Source organism: Cherax quadricarinatus, chromosome 92 (assembly GCF_038502225.1).
Source record: "Cherax quadricarinatus isolate ZL_2023a chromosome 92, ASM3850222v1, whole genome shotgun sequence".
Taxonomy (NCBI): Eukaryota; Metazoa; Arthropoda; class Malacostraca; order Decapoda; family Parastacidae; genus Cherax; species Cherax quadricarinatus.
The window spans coordinates 196,371-217,723 of record NC_091383.1 but is presented as its reverse complement, the minus strand read 5'-3'; the positions used below and the strand labels follow the sequence as shown (position 1 = coordinate 217,723).

The window sequence follows — 21,353 nt, the reverse complement described above, 5'->3', positions numbered from 1 at the left end:
ACACACACACACACAGTATATTAGTACAGAAGACATCTTCAGATAGTTTCTAGAGACACGTTGTATACTAGAGGAAAAACTGTATACCAGAAGATTGTACCTGAAGATTCTACCAGAAGATTCTACAGAAGATTCTACCAGAAGATTCTACCAGAAGATTTACCATTGTATCAAAAGACTGTACCAGAGATTGTATCAGGAGTGTATCAGATTGTACCAGAGATTGTACCATTGTACCAGAGATTGTACCAGAGATTGTACACCATAGTCTAGGTTAAGTATCACCTCAGCATTACGTTTAAGAGTCAAAATTTGTCTGGCTCCTTGGTAACCTCACAGACATTGTAATTGATTCTCTTCACTGGAATTGAATGGAAGGAAGGTGGTGGGCAGCAGGGCTTATTGAGGGGTAATTGGATAGTTGTGGGCGGATGGGAGATAGTGGAGAGGGGATAAATGAGGTTTAGAGGAATGGATGAAGAGGTGGATGGTAAATAAGACGGATTATGTGATTTGGTTAAAATGGATGAATCTGGGGTGTGCGGTTTTGTTGTATGGGGTGGGGTAGGGAGGGGTTATTGTATGAGGAATGGTGGTAGGTAGAGTGGGGAGGGGTGAGAGTATTGGAACTGTGTCCACTATTTGTGGTTGCAGGGGGTCGAGTCAACTGGTTGTCAGCCTCGTAATTCCTGTCGACTGGTTGTTGATGGTAATGATAGTGGTAACAGTTGTTGATTATAATAGTGGTAGTAGTTGTTGATGCTTAATGATGGTAGTAATAGCTGCATGACCCTGCGGGTTTACCGCCTAATTTTGATCGCGATAATTTTAAACCAAAATCGTAGTCACATCTCAAAACACACACACACACACACACACACACACACACAATATATATATATATATATATATATATATATATATATATATATATATATATATATATATATATATATATATATATAAGAAATAATTCTGAAAATTTTTAGGACGTTCCTTTAGAGTGGGAGGCCGTGAGCTGTAGGTCGTCTAGCCTATGCCTAAATCTGAGCCTAGGGGAAATGTCACCTTTAAGGCGTATAAAGAATTTTGTATGGGCGTGAGTGTGTCCAGCTGGTGACTCAGACGAGGGAGGGTGAGAGGGGAGGGATGGTGAGAGGGAGAGAGGAAGGACTAGATGGTGAGAGGAGAAGAGAATGTTGGAAGTGAGATAGGGTCAGAGGAAGATAAGAATTGAGGAAGTGTGACAGGGCCAAAAGGAGAAACGAGGAGGAAGAGAGAGAGAGAGAGAGAGAGAGAGAGAGAGAGCGCAGCGGATTAAAGGAAGAGGTGATGGTGAGTGAGGCTGGTGGTTGGTTGGAAGGTAAGGCTGTGTTCCCTTACCTGCTGCTGCTTACTGCTGTTGCTACTACTGCTGCTGTTGCTCCTGGTACTACTACTGCTGTATTGTGCTACTGCTGTTACTTCTGTGTTGCTACTGTCCCTTACTCGAGACATTCAGTACTACCACAGCAGACATTACTCCAGACCACAAGAGACACGCAGTTACACGAGTGTCATCCTGGAGGTGAGTACACGAGGTACTAACCCCAGTAACACTTCCTGACACAAGCCCCACTACCACCACCTGACACAACCCCTCCACCTCCTGACACAACCACTACCACCACCTGACACAACCCCACTACCACCTCTGCTAGCCCCACTACCACCTGACAACCCCACTACCACCACTGACACAACCCCACTACCACCACCTGACACAACCCACTACCACCACCTGACACAACACCACCACCACCTGACACAACCCCTCCACCACCTGACACAGCCCCACTACCACCACCTGACACAACCCCACACCACCTGCTACACACCTGACCAACCCACTACCACCACCTGACACAACCCACTCACCACCTGACACAACCCTACCACCACCTGACACAACCCCTGCCACCACCTGACACAACCCCACTACCACCACCTGACACAACCCACTACCACCTGACACACCTACCACCACCTGCCCCACTACCACCACTGACACAACCCACTACCACACACCCTGCACTACCTCTGGCACTCCACCACCTGACACAACCCCACTACCACCACCTGACTACAGCCCATTACCACCACCTGACACAACCCCATGACCACCTGACACAACCCCACTACCACCTGACAGCCCACTACCATCTGACACAACCCCACTACCACCCTGACACACCCACCACTGACACAACCCACTACCACTGACTAGCCCCACTACACCTCCTGACACAACCCCACTACCACCTGACACACCCACTACCTGACACAGCCCCACTACCACCTCTGACACAACCCACCACCACCTGACACAACCCCACTACCACCACCTGCACAACCCCACTACCACCACCACACAACCCACTACCACCACCTGACACAACCCACTACCACCTGCACAACCACTACACTCTGACCAACCCCTACCACCTGCACAACCCCACTACCACCTCTGCAGCACCCACTCCACCTGGCACAACCCCACTACCACCTGACACCCCACTCCACCTGACCTGCCCACTACCACCACCTGACACAACCCCAACCACCTCCTGACACAACCCTACACCACCTGACACACCCACTACCACCTCCTGACACAACCCCTACCACTTCTGACAGAACCCACTACCACCACCTGACACAACCCCACTACCACCACCTGACACAACCCCTCCACCTGACACAACCACTACCACTTGACACAACCACCACCTCCTGCCTAACCCCACTACCACCACCTGACACAACCCCACTACCACCTCCTGAGACCCCCACTACCACCTCCTGACACAACCCCACTACCACTTCCTGCAGAACCCACTACCACCTGACACAACCCTACCACCACCTGACACAACCCACTACCACCTGACACAACCCACTACCACCACCTGACACACCTACCACCACCTGACACCCCACCACCACCTGACACACCCCTACCCTGACACACCCCACTACCACACCTGACAACCCTACCACCACCTGACACAACCCCACTACACCACCTGACAGAACCCCAGTGGAAATAAGTCACTGACCTATTTGGGTGTTGTGATGGGTACTTTCCACACGTTACTATGTATGATAATGGCACTTATGTGTACCCGAAATGCATGTTTCTGGTTTTATTCTGTACCTAACAATATTAAGGCAGGTGTCCATAAGACACCTGCTGTCCTGCTCACCCATCAGTATAATAGGTACCTGGGTGTTAGTGGACTGGTGTGGGTCCCATCCTGAGTGTTAGTGGACTGGTGTGGGTCACATCCTGTGTGTTAGTGGACTGGTGTAGTCACATCTTGGGTGTTAGTGTACTGGTGTGGTCACATCCTGAGTATTAGTGGACTGGTGTGGGTCACATCCTGAGCGTTAGTGGACTGGTGTGGGTCCATCCTAGGTGTTAGTGGACTGGTGTGGTCACATCCTGAGTGTTAGTGGACTGGTGTGAGTCACATCCTGAGTGTTAGTGGACTGGTGTGAGTCACATCTTGGGTGTTAGTGTACTGGTGTGGGTCACATCCTGAGTAAGTGGACTGGTGTGGGTCACATCCGGGAGTGTTAGTGGACTGGTGTGGGTCACATCCTGGTGTTAGTGGACTGGTGTGGGTCGCATCCTGGGTGTTAGGTGGACTGGTGTGGGTCACATCTTGGGTGTTAGTGGACTGGTGTGGGTCACATCCTGGGTGTTAGTGGACTGGTGTGGGTGCATCCTGGTGTTGTGGACGGTGTGGTCCATCTGGGTGTTAGTGGACTGGTGTGGGTCCATCCTGGTGTTAGTGGACTGGTGTGGGTCACATCTTGGTTTTAGTGGCCCCAGTGGGTAAATCTTGTTATGGACTGGTGTGGGTCCCATCCTGGGTGTTGTGGACGGGTGGGTCCATCCGGGGTGTTGGTTCGGTTTGGGGGGTCGCATCCGGGGTGTTAGTGGACTGGTGGATCACATCCCTTGGGTGTTATGTGTTATCCATCCAGGAAAAACTGCCTAATCCGGAAATATCTTTAACAAGGTTTTCCCTATTAGTATGTCATTTTTGACAGGGTTTTGGGTTATCATTTAAAAATAGACATAGGGGTATAATTACATCTTAAAAAGGGGTTACCTGTATCAAAAATTTTTATCGTTTTTAATGCCCCCCAATTTATTATACTGAAAATTAATGAAAAATCTGGGGGGTCCCGTTAAAAATTTAAAAAAAAAACTGATCTTTTAACCCGGGCGGATTTTGGCTTAAGCGTGGCCCCTAATCCTATGGCCCCTAATCCTGGGGGGAAAAGACTGTACCCACATTGTTTAAAGTTTTGGGCCCTTTTGTATGAAGGCCCCCCAGTTAAAACTGGGGCCCCAAAATTGAGGTCCCCCGTAAATGGTTTATAGCAGTGGTCTGCGGGTATAATTTCGTACCCGTAGGTATCAGGAAGTATCATGGTATCGGTGTTTTTGGTTCTGGTATCCCCACTGTTTAACTTTTATATCGGTAAAAATTTTTTTGATTTCTTGGGACGGGCCACGGGGCGTTGCCCCCGGGAAAAACCTCCAGGCTGCAGGTGGTCCAGTTACAGATCATTATAATAATTGCAGATGCAAGATGCTTTGCATTTTGCATCAGACTCGTCCCCTGGCGGTTGTCAACCTCTGGCCTCCCCACTGAGTGTCCTGGTTTGACCCCCGGCGGTGGAAACATTCACCTTTTTCCTGTTCCAACAAGTAGGTCCCCTGGCTTTGGGTTAATGGTTTATACATGGGGGGGCCCGGGTTGAAAAAAACCCCGGGGAATCAGTCCAAACCCCAGGTCCCCTGGGGGGTCCCCCCTACCCAGGTGAATTTCTGTCAATATTATCTGTCGACCCACCAGTGACCTTCGATCACCAGTGCCCTATAAACCCCATCCATGTCGACCTCACAATGACCTGGGACCTCACCAGTTACCCCATCACCGTGACCTGTGGGCCTCACCGTGACCTATCAACCTCACCGTCACATTCGGCCTCACCAGTCACATGTCGACCCCCCAAATGACCTTGGACCTCAGTTATCTGTCGACCTCCCCCCTGACCTGTGGACCCCCCCAGTTATCTGTGACCTCCCCCGTGACCTTCAACCTCAAGCCCATTGTTCACCGCCCTTGCCTCCCGCCCATGGCCTCCCCGGGGCCCTTCGCCTCCCGGTTATCTGTCGCCTCATGCCTTCGCCTCACCAGTGACCTATCACCTCACCAGTCACATGTCGACCTAAAGTCCTGTGCCCCCAATCACCTGTCACCTCACCAGAAGGATTTGAATAAATTCTTTGAAACCTGAAGGTTGTTAAAAAAGCCTTTGAAACATCTGTATTCTGGAACGTTTCCCCCAGCCAGTGGCTTCATCGTCCAAATGGGAAGTGGGATAAATCCCCTAATAGCCCCGGATGGGGCGATTCCCGTGTTTTTGACCGACAAATTAAATTTAATTATTTTGGTTAATGGAAGTTCAGGAACGTTTCGAATGGAAAAATAATGAAAAACCCAAAAAATTAGCATCGATTATTATTTAAAAACGCCCCGGGGGCCTGGTGGCTAAAGCTCCTTAAAGAGGGGGGTTTGATTCCCCCGGGGATGAAACATTCGACACATTTCCTTACACCTGTTGTCCTGTTCACCTAGCCAAAATGGTACCTGGGTGTTAGTCATGGTTTTGGGGGGGGATCCTGGGGACAAATTAAAGGGCCCCAATGGGAAAAAAGTTAGACAATCCTCGATGACCCCTGCCTTGGGGTTTTCTGGGTGGTAACCCCCCGGGTTAAATCCGAAAAATCTTTCTTTCTTTCTTAAAAAGGGTTATAAACATTGCATCATAATTTATTTTTTTAATTTCGAATAAAATTTTTAATACTAAAACATATAAAATTTCTAAATATATTTTATATTCTATAAAATATATATGGTTTTTTTTATAAAAAATCTGATTTCGTTTAAATTTTAAAATGTCTTTATTTTTAAAAGAAATATGATAAAAATCATATTTTTTTTTTTTATGATTATATTTTCTAGTGTATAAACAACGTAATAACAAAGTCAAAATTTTCTAGAAGATTCATATTTGCTAAAAAAAAAAAATTTTTGGGTCAGTGTTGAAGTGAAGGAGGGGGGCTGCTGGGCCCTGCTCTTCACTTATCTCTTTTTATCCTTATCATCACTTGTTTATATATTTTGTGGTCTCTGGTTTTGAAGACTTGTGAGGTGCACGCCAGATATGGAAGATAAATTTCAATGTTAATGGAGAAATTGAGAAAAATGTGGAATTTTTGGCCTCGGCGCCGATATTGTCAGCCATGTTTGCAAATTTTGAAATTATCCGGAAAAATACATTCCCTAGTCTAATACATGCTTCTACTATAACTAGTATAGATACTAGATTTATCTACACTAGTTACACTAACTACAACGAAAAATTCTGACAAAATAAGTAAAAATTGATTGATTTCCAAATTTCTGATTTTCAACTAGGCTGAAAAATTTTGATTTTTCTTTTTATGTAAGTCAGGATATTTTACATGTTATGACTTTACAAATAATATATATCAGCAAGACTGAGAAACAATGTTGTCAGTCACCAGTTACCTGAGGAGATACAAGAAGTCGTATATACAGGTTATTTAGCCTCTCTGATACAGTATATTCTTGTATATATCCCCTTTTATCCAGTTTTATTCCTGGTAATCTAATATATCTGGGAATCCCATATATCCATATATATTATATCCCTGGTAATTCATTATGTGTATCTGGTAATTCATTACATAAATCCTGTAATCCTTTACATGAATCCCTGGTAATTCTTATATGTATCCCCGGTAATCCATTACATATATACCTGGTAATCCTTTACTGAATCCCCGTAATTATTATGATCCCTAGTAATCCATTACATATATACCTGGGAATCCTTTACATGAATCCCCGGTAATTCATTATATGTATCCCTTAATCCATTTCATATATCCTGGTAATCCTTTACATAAATCCTAGTAATTATTATATGTATCCCGTAATCCCTTACATATATCCCTGGTAATCCCCTTTTCCGATCTGGTAATTCATTATATGTATCCCCGGTAATCCATTACATATATACCTGGTAATCCTTCTGAATCCTGGTAATTCATTATATGTATCTAGTAATCCATTTCATATATCCCCGTAATCCTTTACATAATCCCTGGTAATTCATTATATGTATCCTGTAATCCATTACATATATCCCTGGGAATCCTTTACATGAATCCCTGGTAATTCATTATATGTATCCCGTAATCTATTATATATCCCTTTAATCCATTACATAAATCCTGTAATCCCATACATAAATCCCCGTAATCACATAAATCCCCGGTAATTCATTACATAAATCCCCATAATCCCATAAATCCCTGGTAATCCTTTACAAATTCCTGGTAATCCTTTACAAAATCCTGTAATCCTTTACAATCCCTGGTAATCCGTTACATAAATCCCTGGTAATCCGTTACATAAATCCTGTAATCCATTACATAAATTCCTGGTAATCCATATATCCCTTTTAATCCTAATCCCTCAGGAGGTCCTTGATGCTAGCAGAAGCTCTTGATCAAGGAATTTGAACTTTTCTCCCTTGGATCAAAACTGATTCCCCCAAATCCGTCCCCAGGATTAGCGCTTCCTGTAATAATAACAGATTTTAAACCTAACAAAGCAACTTGCTAGTAGATGAGTTTTAAACCCAACAAACCAGCCCTCGTGTGGTAGATGGCTCCATTTCTCAAAATCAGAAGTCCGTCAGCATCATCAAGGTTCTCTGGCCCTGATGACCCGCCGATATTATAAATATTTTAAGGCAGGTACATATATCGTAGACGCGAGGCATGTTAGCCAGTTAGGCTCGATATTTAAGGTGATACAGCCTACTGCTGTGACAATACTATCCTCATCTCCCAGGGTGCAGACGAGTATTGTACTCGTCTATTTATGGTTGCAGGGGTCGATTCATAGCTCCTGGCCACCTTTTACTCCTATACAGTACCGACACACGATAGACATATTCCCAACACCTAGTTTATTTAGGCACAGGTATACATAAGTAATCATACATGTTAAATAAAACCTGAGTGCTTTCATGTGTTTACACACACACACCACACACACACACACACACACACACACACAGTGAAGAGGCGGGCCAGGAGCTGAGTCTCGACCCTGCAACCACATTAGGTGAGTCACACAGGACCTAGTAGCAATCAGTGAAGAGGCGGGGCCAGGAGCTTGGACTCGACCCTGCAGCCTCAACTAGGTGAGTACACACACACACACAGTGAAGAGGCGGGCCAGGGCTGAGTCTCGACCCTGCAGCACAATTAGGTGAGTACACACAGGACCTAGTAGCAATCAGTGAAGAGGCGGCCAGGAGCTTGGACTCGACCCTGCAACCTCAACTAGGTAGTACCACACACACACACACACACACACACACCACACACACAAAAGTGGTGGGCCCAAACCCAGGCTCCGAGGATCTTAGTGCTTTTGGGGGTTTTTTGAGCTAAACATCCAGTTTGGCCGTCATGAACAACCAAAAATGTCCCAATGTTTGAAAAATAAATAAAGTTAGGGGCCCTGAATTCAACAAAATTTCAAAGTGCCAGTTCTTTGAGTAGGGGCACCTGTTGCCAATTTCTATATACAAAGTAAAAAACAGTATAAAAAAAAAGGAAAAATAGTTGGGGTTGGAAGAAAAAATGTGATGTTCACACAGCGTGAAAAACTGCCAGGGGATATATATTGTACATAAATATATATAACAAGGGGTGGCAGCAGTGGCCCTGGGGGGTAGCGATAACGGGTTGGGTCTCACAAAAAAGAAAGGGTCCAAAAGTGGAGTAAATTAAAAAAGTGATACAAGTGTAATTGGTAATAAACCCAAAGGGAAGAGATAAGTATCAAAAAGTCAGAGGCGGAAGGGCGGTGTCGGTCATCAAAAAATTCCCGGGGGCATCGACATCAGGCATCTGGATGGACCCCCCTCTGATCGGCAAATCAGTCTGTGGGGGGGGAATCAGGTGAAGGCCCGGGGCCTTTTTGGGCACAACCTTTTCCAGGGCGATTATCATCCCAAAAACCCCCTACAGTGTGGAAATAAAATTTGTGGACAGGACTAAGGGGACACACCCCTGACAACATTTGAAAAATTTTTTTAGGCCCAAAAGAAAATAAATCAAAACAAGTTTGGGTCACATGTAGAAAAGGTAGTAAAAAGGGGCTTTTAAACACGCTAGTATTAAAATTATTAGAACTATTCAGTTTAATTTCCATTATATTGGTCAAAAGTGGTTGATTCTGGGACATATAAAAAAGATCCCCCCCCAAAAAACCGGCACAAAATCATGGGGCCGGGGCTGGGCCCATACCACATCGGAGTCCCAACCTGCCTTGGAATCGCCCCCCCCCAAAACAGCCCTCCTCCCACTTTTTTTCCTTTCCCCCCCTATATATATATACTTTTCCTCCTCTCTCTCTCTCCTTCCCCCCCCCTCTCTCTTCTCTTTTCTTTCTCTTTCCTTTCTCTCCTTTTTTTCTCTTTTTCCCCCTTTTTCTTTTTTTCTCTCTCTTTTTTCTTTTTTCTCTTCTTTTTTTTTTCTCTTTTCTCTTTCTCTTCCCCCTTCCCCCTTCTTCCTCTTCTTCTTTCCCTCTTTCCCCCTTTTCTCTCCCCTCTTTCCCTTCTCCCTCTTTTTTTTCTTTTCTTCTGCCCTCTCTTTTTTTTTTTTCTTTTCCTTTCTCTCTCCCCCCTTCCCCCCTTTTCCCCCCCCCCCTTTTCTCCCCTTCTCCCCTCCTTCCCCCTTTTTCCTTTCCCTCCCCTTTCTTTTTTTTCTCCCCCCTTTTCCCCCCTTCCCCCTTTTCCCTCTTTTTTTCCCCCTTTTTTTTCCTTTCCCCTTTTTCTTTCTTTTTTTTTCTTCCTTTTCTTTTTTCTTTTTTTTTTTTTCTTTTTTTTTTTTTCTTCTTTTTTCCTCTTTTTTTTTTTTCCCTTTTCCTCTTTTTTTTTTTTTTTTTTGTTTTTTTTTTTTTAAAAGTTTTGTTTTTTTTTTTTTTTGTTTTTTTTTTTTTTTTTGTTTTTTTTTTTTTTGTTTTTTTTTTTTATTTTTTTTTTTTTTTTTGTTTTTTTTCCCCTTTTTTTTCTTTTTTTTATTTTTTTTCCTCCTCTTCCTTTTCCTTTCCCTCTCTCTCCCCTCTCTTCTTTCTTCCTCCCTTCCCTCCTTCTTCCTCCTTCTCTCCCCTCTCTTTCCCCCTCTTCCTCCCCCTTTTCCTCCCCCCCCTTTTCCCCCCTTTCCCTTCCCCTCTCTCCCCCTCCTCTCTCCCCCCTCTCCCCCTCTCCCTCTTCCCTCCCTCTCTCTCTCCCCCCCCCCTCCTTCTCTCTCCCCCTCCCTCAAAAAAAAAAAAAAAAAAAATTGGGTGGTAGAGGGGAAAAAAGAATCTGGTGAAAACCCCAGGAAAGACTGGGGTTGAGCTAAAAAGGGGGAAGAGTGGGAAGGAAGATTGATTTGGAAAGAAAAGGGGGGCGGATGCTGAAGGGAGGAAGGGGAATACAGGCCTTACGCAGGCTGGATCAGTCTTGAAGAGAAACTGAAAGCCTGAAACAGATTAGAGAAAATGAAAATTTAAAAGGGACATGGAAAATTTAAAAGTGGCGCAAAAAAGGGGGGGTGCCAGACATGCCCAGGAACCCCTATCAGAAGTGGGGGGAAAAAACAACACTGAGTAAAGGGGTCAAAAAATGATAAAATTAAGTCAGGCGCAGACAGGGGTGTGAAAAAGGAGCATCTCAGGGGATATCAGACCCCATAAGGAAGGAAAAAGAAGACCAGAATCAAGCAAGCCCGAAGAAAATGGGTTTTTTATGCAGGGCCCTCCCAACTGCATTAAAAGGGGCCGGAAAGGCCCAAAAAAGGGATGCAATATAAGGGACTGGGGCTGTTGGAAGAAAAAAAAATCCTCAGAAAGCAGAGGGAGCTCAGGGGGAGGGGGAAAAAGGGGGAAGTCATTTTTATTAGGGAAAAACCCAAAAGGGCCCTTTGAAAAATAAAACGGGAAGAAAAAAAGTTGACTCATAAAAACAATGGGGGGGCAATATAAGGTAAAATTTTAAAATTGGGTGGTTTTGATGGAAAGGTCGCCTGAGGAAACCCAAGGAAGAATCAGTTCGATCAGTTCTGCAAGAAAAGCAAGGAAGAAACAAAAAAATAAGAGTATCCTCGGGGGAACACAAAAAAAGACTCCTAAAAGAGGGGAAAAACAGGAGGCAGAAAAAAATGGCAGGACCAGACACAGGGGGAAAACAACCCACAAAATCCCCCAAAACCCCCACCCGCTTTCCCCCGCCCCGGCACCTCTCCCCCCCTCCTGTTCCTCTCCCAAAATTCCCAAAAACCTCCCCCCAAACGCTGCCCCATATGGGTTTTTCCCCCCCCATAACACATCCCCCCCACCCACAAAAAGGCCCCCCACAGGCTCTCCTCCCCCCCCAATATCTTGCATGAACAAGATGAAAAAAAATAAAGGTTTGTAAAAAACGGATGGAATAATGAATAAAATGAAGTGGGAAAGAAAAATCATGAAAAAACCCCAACAATTGAGTCACAGAAACAAAACTGTGAGATTAAAAACAATCTTCCCCAAAAGTATGATCCCGAAAGATAGAAGGGGTAGAGGGGGGGAGGGGGTTACTCTTAAAACACCTGGGGTTTAGGGAAAAAGGAACATGGACGTTGGGGAAAGGCTTTGAGTACAATTCAGTCCGGGGGAACATAAAGTACATTGGGTGATTATAACCCCCCACAGAAACCCGGAGGCCAAAAAGGAGAAAAAAAAAGGGTGATGGTGGAAAATTAGGGGGCAGAAACCACTAGGGAGGCCCCAATTACTGGGTTTGGGGTTTCAACCACAGGGGGTCCCCAAACCCAGCCATGGGGTCCCAAACATGAGCAAAGTGTGGGTTGGTCGAAAAACCCCTTCAAAGCGGGCCCAACCCGAAGGGGGGATGAACAAGACTGGATCTTGTTTCACCTGAGTTCAACTTGAGGAAACATTGAAGGCCCCTTGGGGGCGATCATGTGGGTTTTGATTTTATATGTAGAGTTACAAGTGGGAAAATAAGGGGAAATGAAGGGGGCAAAATTAAAAGGGGATCACAGGGTTTAAAACTTCCCCGGGGGGTTCAGTGGGACAAAAAAGGGAGGGAAAATCAAAACGAGATGATGGAATTGGGAACAAAAATCAAGGCAGAGAAATTTTTTCCCAAGGCAAAATAAAAGGGAAAACCCAAAAAGTCCTTGGTTTGAAGGGGTGAGAAAATAAATGCCGAGAATGGAAAAGTCAGGAGGGATGGAAGAAAAAAAAGGGTGTGAAAACCAGAAAACGTATCGATGGAGGGGGGCCCAAAACAATTTAAAACGGCATAGAAAACAAATCAGAAATCTTTAGCCCATTAGGAAAAGAAACAGTCAGGACAGGGGTAAAGGGGAGGGGAAGAGGGGGGGCCCACAAAAACGTCAAAGGGATGTGGGGGCTCCCGGTTTAAAGTATTTCAGTAAAACAGGGAAGGGTCTGGGGGGCAGACCAGATGGGGGCACCAACAAAAAATCCCCAAAAAGTGTTGAAGCTCATACAGTGAGGAGGGGGTGGAAAACTGTGGGACCCGATATCAAAAGGGAATGGGGGCGGACAACATCTCCCTGGGTTTAGAAAGGACAGATATTTGTGCGTCCATTTTAAAAATCTTCAACACATCCCGGAAACTGGGCAAAACCAGGGGTTTGGAAAACCAAAAGTGTTATTTCAAAAAAAAAAACAAAAAAAAGGCCTAAACTGACCCGTTTTCGTGTTGTTGCAAAATTTTGGGAAATTTCGGAAGTGGTGGGGCACCTGGGCGAACAGGGTATAAATGCCACCAGCAGGGGGGAGAAAATCCTGTTCCCCAAAATTTGGGTTTTTGTAAAAAAAAAGTAAAAAGAGAAGAGGGGGGGTTTATTTATCTCGGACTAAGAAAGGGCCCTTTTAAAAATTCCCCAAGTTGTGCAAGCTGGCATCAAATAAAGGAAGGGGCTGCAATGGATCGAGAAATACAAGGGAACCGAGTCATGGAAAGTAATGATTTTCACATCCCCTTAAAGGCGAAATCCCGGGGGCGTCCCCAGGACCATGCTTTTTTTTATATGTGAACGCAGCGGAAGGGGTTAACTCAAAATGTCCCCGTTTCGATGATGTAAATTTGGGAAAATTAAAACTGATGAGGACCAGGGAGGACCAAAGACCTGGACGATGGAATTGAAATTTTAATTTAACCCCAAATCAAATCTGAAGATGGGGAAGGGGGCAAAGCCAAGAAAAGGGGTTGGCTTAAAGATTTTCAAACCTCACTCAAAAAAAGATCTTGGGGGGGTATAACACCGACATGTCTCGGCCACATAATCGTCCTTTTCGCTTAGGCCCTAAACCTGAGCGCATTACCCAGTAAATTTCAAAACACTGTACCGTGTTTTCGGGGGCCCTACATATCAGCACCTTTTGAACCCGCATTTATAAAACGTCAAAAAAAGAAAGTAAAATTTCAACAGGTTGTTCCCGGCTAAGGGGAATTTTAGAAGAAGATTAAGGAAAACGACGACATAGGGCAGGGGGGTCGGGGGAAAATATAACGACATATAAAATCTCGTGGAATAACAAGTGGAAAAGGGGATGTTTCCCGGAGGGGCACAGAAACAAAGGCCCCAATTGGAAGTTGAAGCACGAGTGAAGATTAAGGAATTTTCTTCAGTCAAAGGTTGTAAGGCGTGGAAAACCTAAAATGACGTAGTGGGGCAGGGAAACCCTACACAGTTTTAAAAGGGGGTTTGATAAAACTCATGGGCAGGGGGAGAGGGTCTATCAACCGGGGAAGAGGCGGGAGGGCAGGACTCGACCCTGCAACCAAATAGGTGAGTACAAATAAATGAAAAACAGTGAAGAGGCGGGGCCAGGGGTGAGTCTATAAAAATCGACGGTGAGAAAAAAAACACACACACACACACACACACACACACACACACACACACACACACACACACACACACACTGCCCTTTTCCCGTTATGTGTGGACCAGGCACACATAAAGGGAAAGCCTGCAATGGGGCAAAAATATCTGACGGGGGGAAAAAACAGTCATGGTGCGACGAGGGGTCAGAGTGGGGGCCTGTGACAAGCGGGGGTTCCCAGGGAATCCCAGGACCTGCTGTTCTTGGTATACGTGAACGACATAACGGAAGGATAGACTCAAAATTCCTTTTTGCAGCGATGTGGTTAAAGAAAATCGAAACGGGCGAGATCACGGGCTACAAAGATCTGGGCGGCTAAAACCCGTCACAACCTCCTTAAATTTTAACCCCGCCAAACAAAATCTGAAAAAGGGGGAAGGGGGAAAAAAGGTTTCCCCTTTTTTAATGGCCCAAAATGCAAACCTCACTAAAAGGAAAAAAATCGGGGGTAGGGAGCAGAGCATTCTCTGGCGATAATGCTGCTGCCTCGGGCGCCTGGAAACACGGATAGCGTTCCGATACCTCAAAGGATTCGTTTAAAACCTGTCCCATCTATCGGCCCCATGGAGTATGCGCCCAGTTTTGGGAAACACACCTAGTCAAGCACCCGAAATTAAAAAATAAAAAGGGTTTTCAACAAGACTGTCCCAGGCTGGGGGTTGTCCTTGAAGAAAAGGGTTTAGGGGGAAAACGGCCTGACGACACTGGAGGCCAGGAGGTCAGGAACATATCGACATATAAAAACTGCCGGAATAGACGAGGTGGACAAGGGGGGGATTTCGGTGGGAACAGAAAGGGGCAATTGGAAGTTGAAAACTCAGATGAATCAAAGGGGTGTTAGGAAGTATTTCTTCAGTCATAGAGTAGTCAGGCCATGGAATAATCTAGAAAGCGATGTGGTGGAGGCAGGAACCATACATAGTTTTAAGGCGAGGTATGATAGAGCTCATGGGGCAGGGAGAGAGGACCTAGTAGCAATCAGCGAAGAGGCGGGCCAGAGCTGTGACTCGACCCCTGCAACCACAAATAGGTGAGTGAAGAGATGGGGCCAGGAGCTGAGTCTCGACCCCTGCAACCACAATTAGGTGAGTACACACAGGACCTAGTAGCAATCAGTGAAGAGGCGGGGCCAGGAGCTTGGACTCGACCCTGCAACCTCGACAGTGAGTACACACACACACACACAGTGAAGAGACGGGCCAGAGGCTGAGTCTCGACCCCTGCAACCACAATTAGGTGAGTACACACAGGACCTAGTAGCAATCAGTGAAGAGGCGGGGCCAGGAGCTGGACTCGACCCCTGCAACCTCAACTAGGTGAGTACACACACACACACCACATGGAAGATATGTGTAAGCTCTTCTCTTGTGTAACAATAATAATTATTTTATTAACATGGCGTCTCCCACCAAGGCAGGGTGGCTGAAAGAAAAACTTTCACCATCATTCACTCCATCACTGTCTTGTCAGAGCGATGTTTTACTACAGTTATAAACTGGAACATTAACACCGTCCTTCAGAGTGCAGGCACTGTACTTCCCATCTCAGGACTCAAGTCCGGCCTGCCAGTGTCACACTCCAACAGCACCTCAGGTCCTAAAACCATTTGTCTCCTAATAATAATTCATTTCAGCATGATACGATGTTTGTACATAGGAGAATGACAGTTGGTGTACCTGCCAGCCCCTATACAGGAAGACAGCCGGGGTCTTGAAGACAGCCAGGGGGTCTGGAAGACAGCCAGGATCTTGAAGACAGCCAGGGGTCTGGAAGACAGCCAGGGATCTTGAATACAGCCAGGGGGTCTGGAAGACAGCCAGGGGATCTTGAATACAGCCAGGGGTCTTGAAGACAGCCAGGGGTCTGAAAGACAGCCAGGGGTCTTGAAGACAGCCAGGGGTCTGGAAGACACCCAGAGATCTTGAAGACAGCCAGGGGGTCTGGAAGCAGCCAGGGGTCTGGAAGACAGCCAGGGATCTTGAAGGACAGCCAGGGGGCCCTGGAGAGACAGCCAGGGTGTATTGTATCCCCTTATATATGCTGGGAGGCAGTTGAACAGTCTTGGGTCCTGACACTTATTGTGTTGTCTCCCAGTGTACTCGTGGTGCCCCTGCTTGTCACTGGGGAATGTTGCACCGCCTGCCCGATCAGATAAGATTTCGTTCGGATTTTTAACCCCGGAGGTTAGCCACCCAGGATAACCCAAGAAAGTCAGTGCGTCATCGAGGACTGTCTAACTTATTTCCATTGGGGTCCTTAATCTTGTCCCAGATGCCACCCACCAGTCCACTAACACCCAGGTACCTATTGCTGCTGGTGAACAGGACAACAGGTGTAAGAAACGTGTCGAAATGTTTCCACCCGCCGGAATCGAACCCGGACCCTCCGTGTGTGAAGCGGGAGCTTTAGCCACCAGGCCACCGGCCACCCTCTGCTTCTTCCGGATCAACCAAATCATCTTCCAGTCCTCCGGTTTAGCTGTGTAACTATAAAACCGATATCTCGGGATCAGTAAAAAATTCATCTCGGTCGTAACATTTCGTAAAAATTTAAGCGCAAACACGCCACTAATTAATCCTCTCCTCTTAGCTAATTTTATATCCGTCTGGGTTTAGCGCTTGCTTTTGATTATATAATAATTATATGATTTTCATGTTTGGTCAGTGTAAATAAACAGTTTTATATCTGTATATATATACACTGAGTGTATATATATACACTGAGGTATGTGTATACACTGAGGTATAGATTTATATACGCTGGGGTATATATCTGCATATATACCCTGGGTATATATCTGCATATATACCCTCGGGTATATATCTGCTTATATACTCTCGGTATATATCTGCATATATACCGTGGGGTATATATCTGCATATATATACACTGGGAGTGTATATCTGCGTATATACACCGAGTTGTATGTGTAGCTATATACACCAGGAGGGATATCTTCATATTCCAAGGTATATATGTAGTTATATACACCGAGAGTGTATATACAGAACTGTCAAGACCTTCAGTATATTTTATTACAATTATATACTGGTGGTGCACAGGTGTAGTAGATAGACTTTAAATCGAACAAACCAGCCATCGTGTAGTCGATAGGCTTTAAACCTAACAAAGACTTTAGTGCCGGTGTTGGAAGAATGCTGACTCAGGGAGTGAGGTGTCTGCTTTAGATTTTAGGCCTGAGGGACCATCAAAGGCATATAATATAGGCCTTGGGTCCACCTTTCCTGAGGACCTATGCATTGGCCTTTTGGGAGTGGGGCAGTGCACAGGTACTGTAACTCGGTTAGAGTGCACAGGTACTGTAACTCGGTTAGAGTGCACAGTACGGTACCTCGGTTAGAGTGCAGGTACGGTACCTCGGTTAGAGTGCACAGGTACTGTAACTCGGTTAGAGTGCACAGGTACTGTAACTCGGTTAGAGTGCTGAGTGCATCCCTCGGTTAGAGTGCACAGGTACTGTAACTCGGTTAGAGTGCACAGGTACTGTGCCCCGGTTAGAGTGCACAGGTACTGTAACTCGGTTAGAGTGCACAGGTACTGTAACTCGGTTAGAGTGCCCGGTATTGTCTGGGTTAGAGTGCACAGGTACTGTAACTCGGCTAAAGTGCACAGGTATTGTAACTGAGGCTAGGTGCACAGGTACTGTAACTCGGCTGAGTGCCTGTACGTAACTCGGTTAGAGTGCACAGGTACTGTAACTGTTAGAGTGCACAGGTACTGTAACTCGGTTAGAGTGCCAGTACTGTAACTCGGTTAGAGTGCAATACTGTAACTAGGTTAGTGCACAGTACTGTAACAAGGTTAGAAATGCACAGGTACTGTAACTAGGTTAGAGTGCACAGGTACTGTAACTAGGTTAGAGTGCACAGGTACTGTAACTAAGGTGCACAGGTACTGTAACTAGGTTAGAGTGCACGGTACTGTAACTAGGTTAGAGTGCACAGGTACTGAACTTTTAGAGGAAAGGAGATGGATCTAAAATTTTCCCCACTAACAGAACAAAAAGAGAGTAGTAGTCAACAGAGAAAGTCCAGGAAGGCTACGGTGGCTCTGTTCCACAAACAGACTCGCCCCCCACCCTTGTTCCTCACCCCATATCCGACATAGAAAGGATGTCAGCCAAAACCCCGTGTTTTCCCCTTTGCAGAACCCCCGAATCTGAAATGACAGTGTTTTCCCATTGCAGACCTGAAAGGGGCTCCAGGCAGACATCAACCAAATTTTTTCAGGGGGCTTGAAAAAATATGAAGTTCAACAGAGAAATTTAAATTACCCCAGATATGGAAAAACATGAAAATTAAATCTTCATCAGGTACAAAAAAAATTCTGGCCACAAAATAGAGCGAAACCAACCCTCAAAGACCCCGGGGGTGATCATGTCGGAGGGTCTCACCTTCAAGGACCATAACATTGTATCAATCCCTCTGCTAGAAAAAAACAGGATGGATTGGAACCCCAAAACTAGGGAGGCCGCCCCTTTATGACACTTTCAGGTCACTTGTTCTATCTAGGCTGGAATATTTCTGCCTCTAAACAGCACCTTTCAAGGCAGGTGAAAATTTCCGACCTAGAAAATGTACAGAGAACTTTTACAAAGGGGCATAACGGGGATAAAACACCCCAATTACTGGGGGGCGCTTGAGGTTTCTAAACCTGTATTCCCCGGAAAAGCAGGAGGGGGAGATACATGATTATATACACCTGGAAAACCCAGAGGGACTAGTACCGAACCTTTTACATGAAAAACCCACTGAAAACAAAAGACTTGGCAGACGATGCACCATCCCCCCAAAGGCAGGGGGGTCACTAGCACGTTAAGAGACCATACAATAAGTGTCAGGGGCCGAGACTGTTCCTGCCTCCCAGCAAAATAGGGTTACCAAAAATGGCAGTCTTCAAGCTGGCACTGGACAAACCCTAAAATCAGTTCCATCGCCGGGCTGTGGCTCTACGTTGGTTTGCGGGAGCCAGAGCAACAGCCTGGTTGATCAGGCGGTTTTACCCGGAGGCCGGGCCCGACCGGGCCCGGGGGCCCCCGAAACTCTCTCCAGGGACTGTAACTGGATGCACAGGTCTGTAAAGGGTTAGGCAATCTTTTAAATGGTTAGAGTGCCATCTGTAACAAGGGTTTGAGTGCCGGGGGCTGTAACTGGTTAGAGTGCACAGGTACTGAACTGGGGTTTGAGGCCGGTATTGTACCAAGGTTGGTGCGGCTGAACCCAAAATGCCAAGGGATGAATAGGGTAAGTGCACAGGGACTGTAACTGGCTAGTGACAGGTCTGCTCGGTTAGAGGCAAAAACTGTAACTCGGGTTTGAGTGCACAGGGTTTTGTAACCCCGGTTAAATGCACAGATACCCAACAGGTTTGCAATCTTAACAAGGTTAGGGAAACTGTAATAGGGAGAGGCGGGTATGTAACAGGTTAGAGGCCCGGGATTAACTTTAGGTGCACGGACAACTCGGTTAGAGGCCGGTCTGTAACTATTAGTGCACAGGTTTTAACAAGGTTAAAGGGACGGTACTGTAACTAGGGTTTGATGCACAGGGCTGTAATGGTTGGTGAAGGTTTTAACGGGAGTGCTTTTTGTAACTGGTTAGAGGGACAGGGACTGTAACTGGGGTTGGTCAGGGACTTAACAGGTTAGAGTGCACAGGGCTGAACTAGGTTAGAGGGGGAGTAACTGGTTAGAGGCCCGGTACTGTAACTAGGTTAATGCCCAGGTCTGTAACTAGGTTAGAGTGCGGGACTGTAACTGGTTAAGGGACAGGTACTGTAACTAGGTTAAGTGCACAGGACTGCTAGGTTGAGTCGGTCTGTAACTGGTTAGGTGCGGTCTGTAACTGGGTTAGGTGCACGGGGCTGTAACTAGGTTGAGTGCCCAGGTACAAACTGGGTTGGTCCCGGTACTGTAACTAGGTTAGTCCCCATACTTAACTAGGTTAGAGTCCCGGTTAACTGGTTAGAGTCCCAAGTCTGTAACTGGTTAGGTGCGGTACTGTAACTAAGGTTAAAAGTGCACAGGTCTTAACAGGTTAGAGTGCGGAGTACTGTAACTAGGTTAATACTTGCTATAATAATGTAAGTAAGTTTAAGTACAGGTACACAAAAGTACAGGTCCTCAAATAATCATACATAGTAACATATATTAAAACCCCCAACCAGAATAACCTAAAAAAAAGTCAAGGTGAAATTTTTCCCAGACTGACATAGGTTATTGTTGTTTTTAATGTATAGGTTATTGATTGTTTTTAATGTATAGGTTATTGATTGTTTTTAAGTGTATAGGTTATTGATTTTTTTAAAATGTATAGGTTATTGATTGTTTTTAAGTGTATGGTTATTGATTTTTTTTTAAGTGTATGGTTATTGATTGTTTTTTTAAAGGGTTATTGATTGTTTTTAAGTGAACAATTGTACTCTTAAAATTAGTAGGGATCCTTCCTACCACTTTCACTGTCGTTTTCCCCTTCCTTACCTGCTTATAGTCCTTGTTGCCTTTTTTTTTGATTATAATAATAATAAACCTTCCTTACCATCCTAAAGCTGAAAATATTTCCTAACATCCTGTGACTTGGAGATAAGCCTCTGACTTTTGGGGTTATTCTAGGTTCTCTACACTATGCTGCTATGTATGATAATCTATGTAACTATATTTTTTATACCGGGAATAAACTTACTTCCAGCAGTGCCTCTGTGTACCTGAGATCTGTCTCTCTAACAGACTCCTCCATGATCCCTCTGTCTTCTATTGTCATCAAGTTTAGCTCCTTGCTTCTCATAGCTCACCCCCTTTACACTTTTGCCAGATCAACCAGGCTGTGATGGATATGTGGGGCTGCAGGCCACCAGCAGCAACAGCCTGGTCGCCCAAAACAAGCACCAGCAAGCCTGGTCCATGGCTGGGCTCAGGAATTAGAAAAAACTCACAACTCATCAAAGTATATCAAAGTTATTCAGTTAAAGGTTGATACTCAAGATGGGCCTGACATAAAATCATGATGGGTTTAAATAATTCCTTACTAAGCCTACAAAAATTACCACAATAGGCCAGTCTTACAATTTTAGGGCATTATTTGGTTAATGTCAACCTCAGATTAAATGTAGATGAATGGTTCGAAAACGACAGTTGATAATTTAGACCTGTGCACTTTGGTTCTTTGGGGAACGTTTCCCACACAGTGGCTTCATAATCCT

General features: G+C 45.3%; 1 protein-coding gene across 1 annotated transcript in view; it reads left to right on the top strand.

The window, feature by feature from the left end:
- Nucleotides 1-471: 471 nt before the first annotated feature.
- The window catches only part of CRMP (Collapsin Response Mediator Protein), a 63,225-nt gene continuing 42,343 nt past the window's right edge, over nt 472-21,353 (top strand). Inside the window, 1 exon segment of the mRNA XM_070104519.1 lies at nt 472-490. Within this exon segment, the coding sequence (XP_069960620.1) occupies nt 472-490 (19 nt within the window).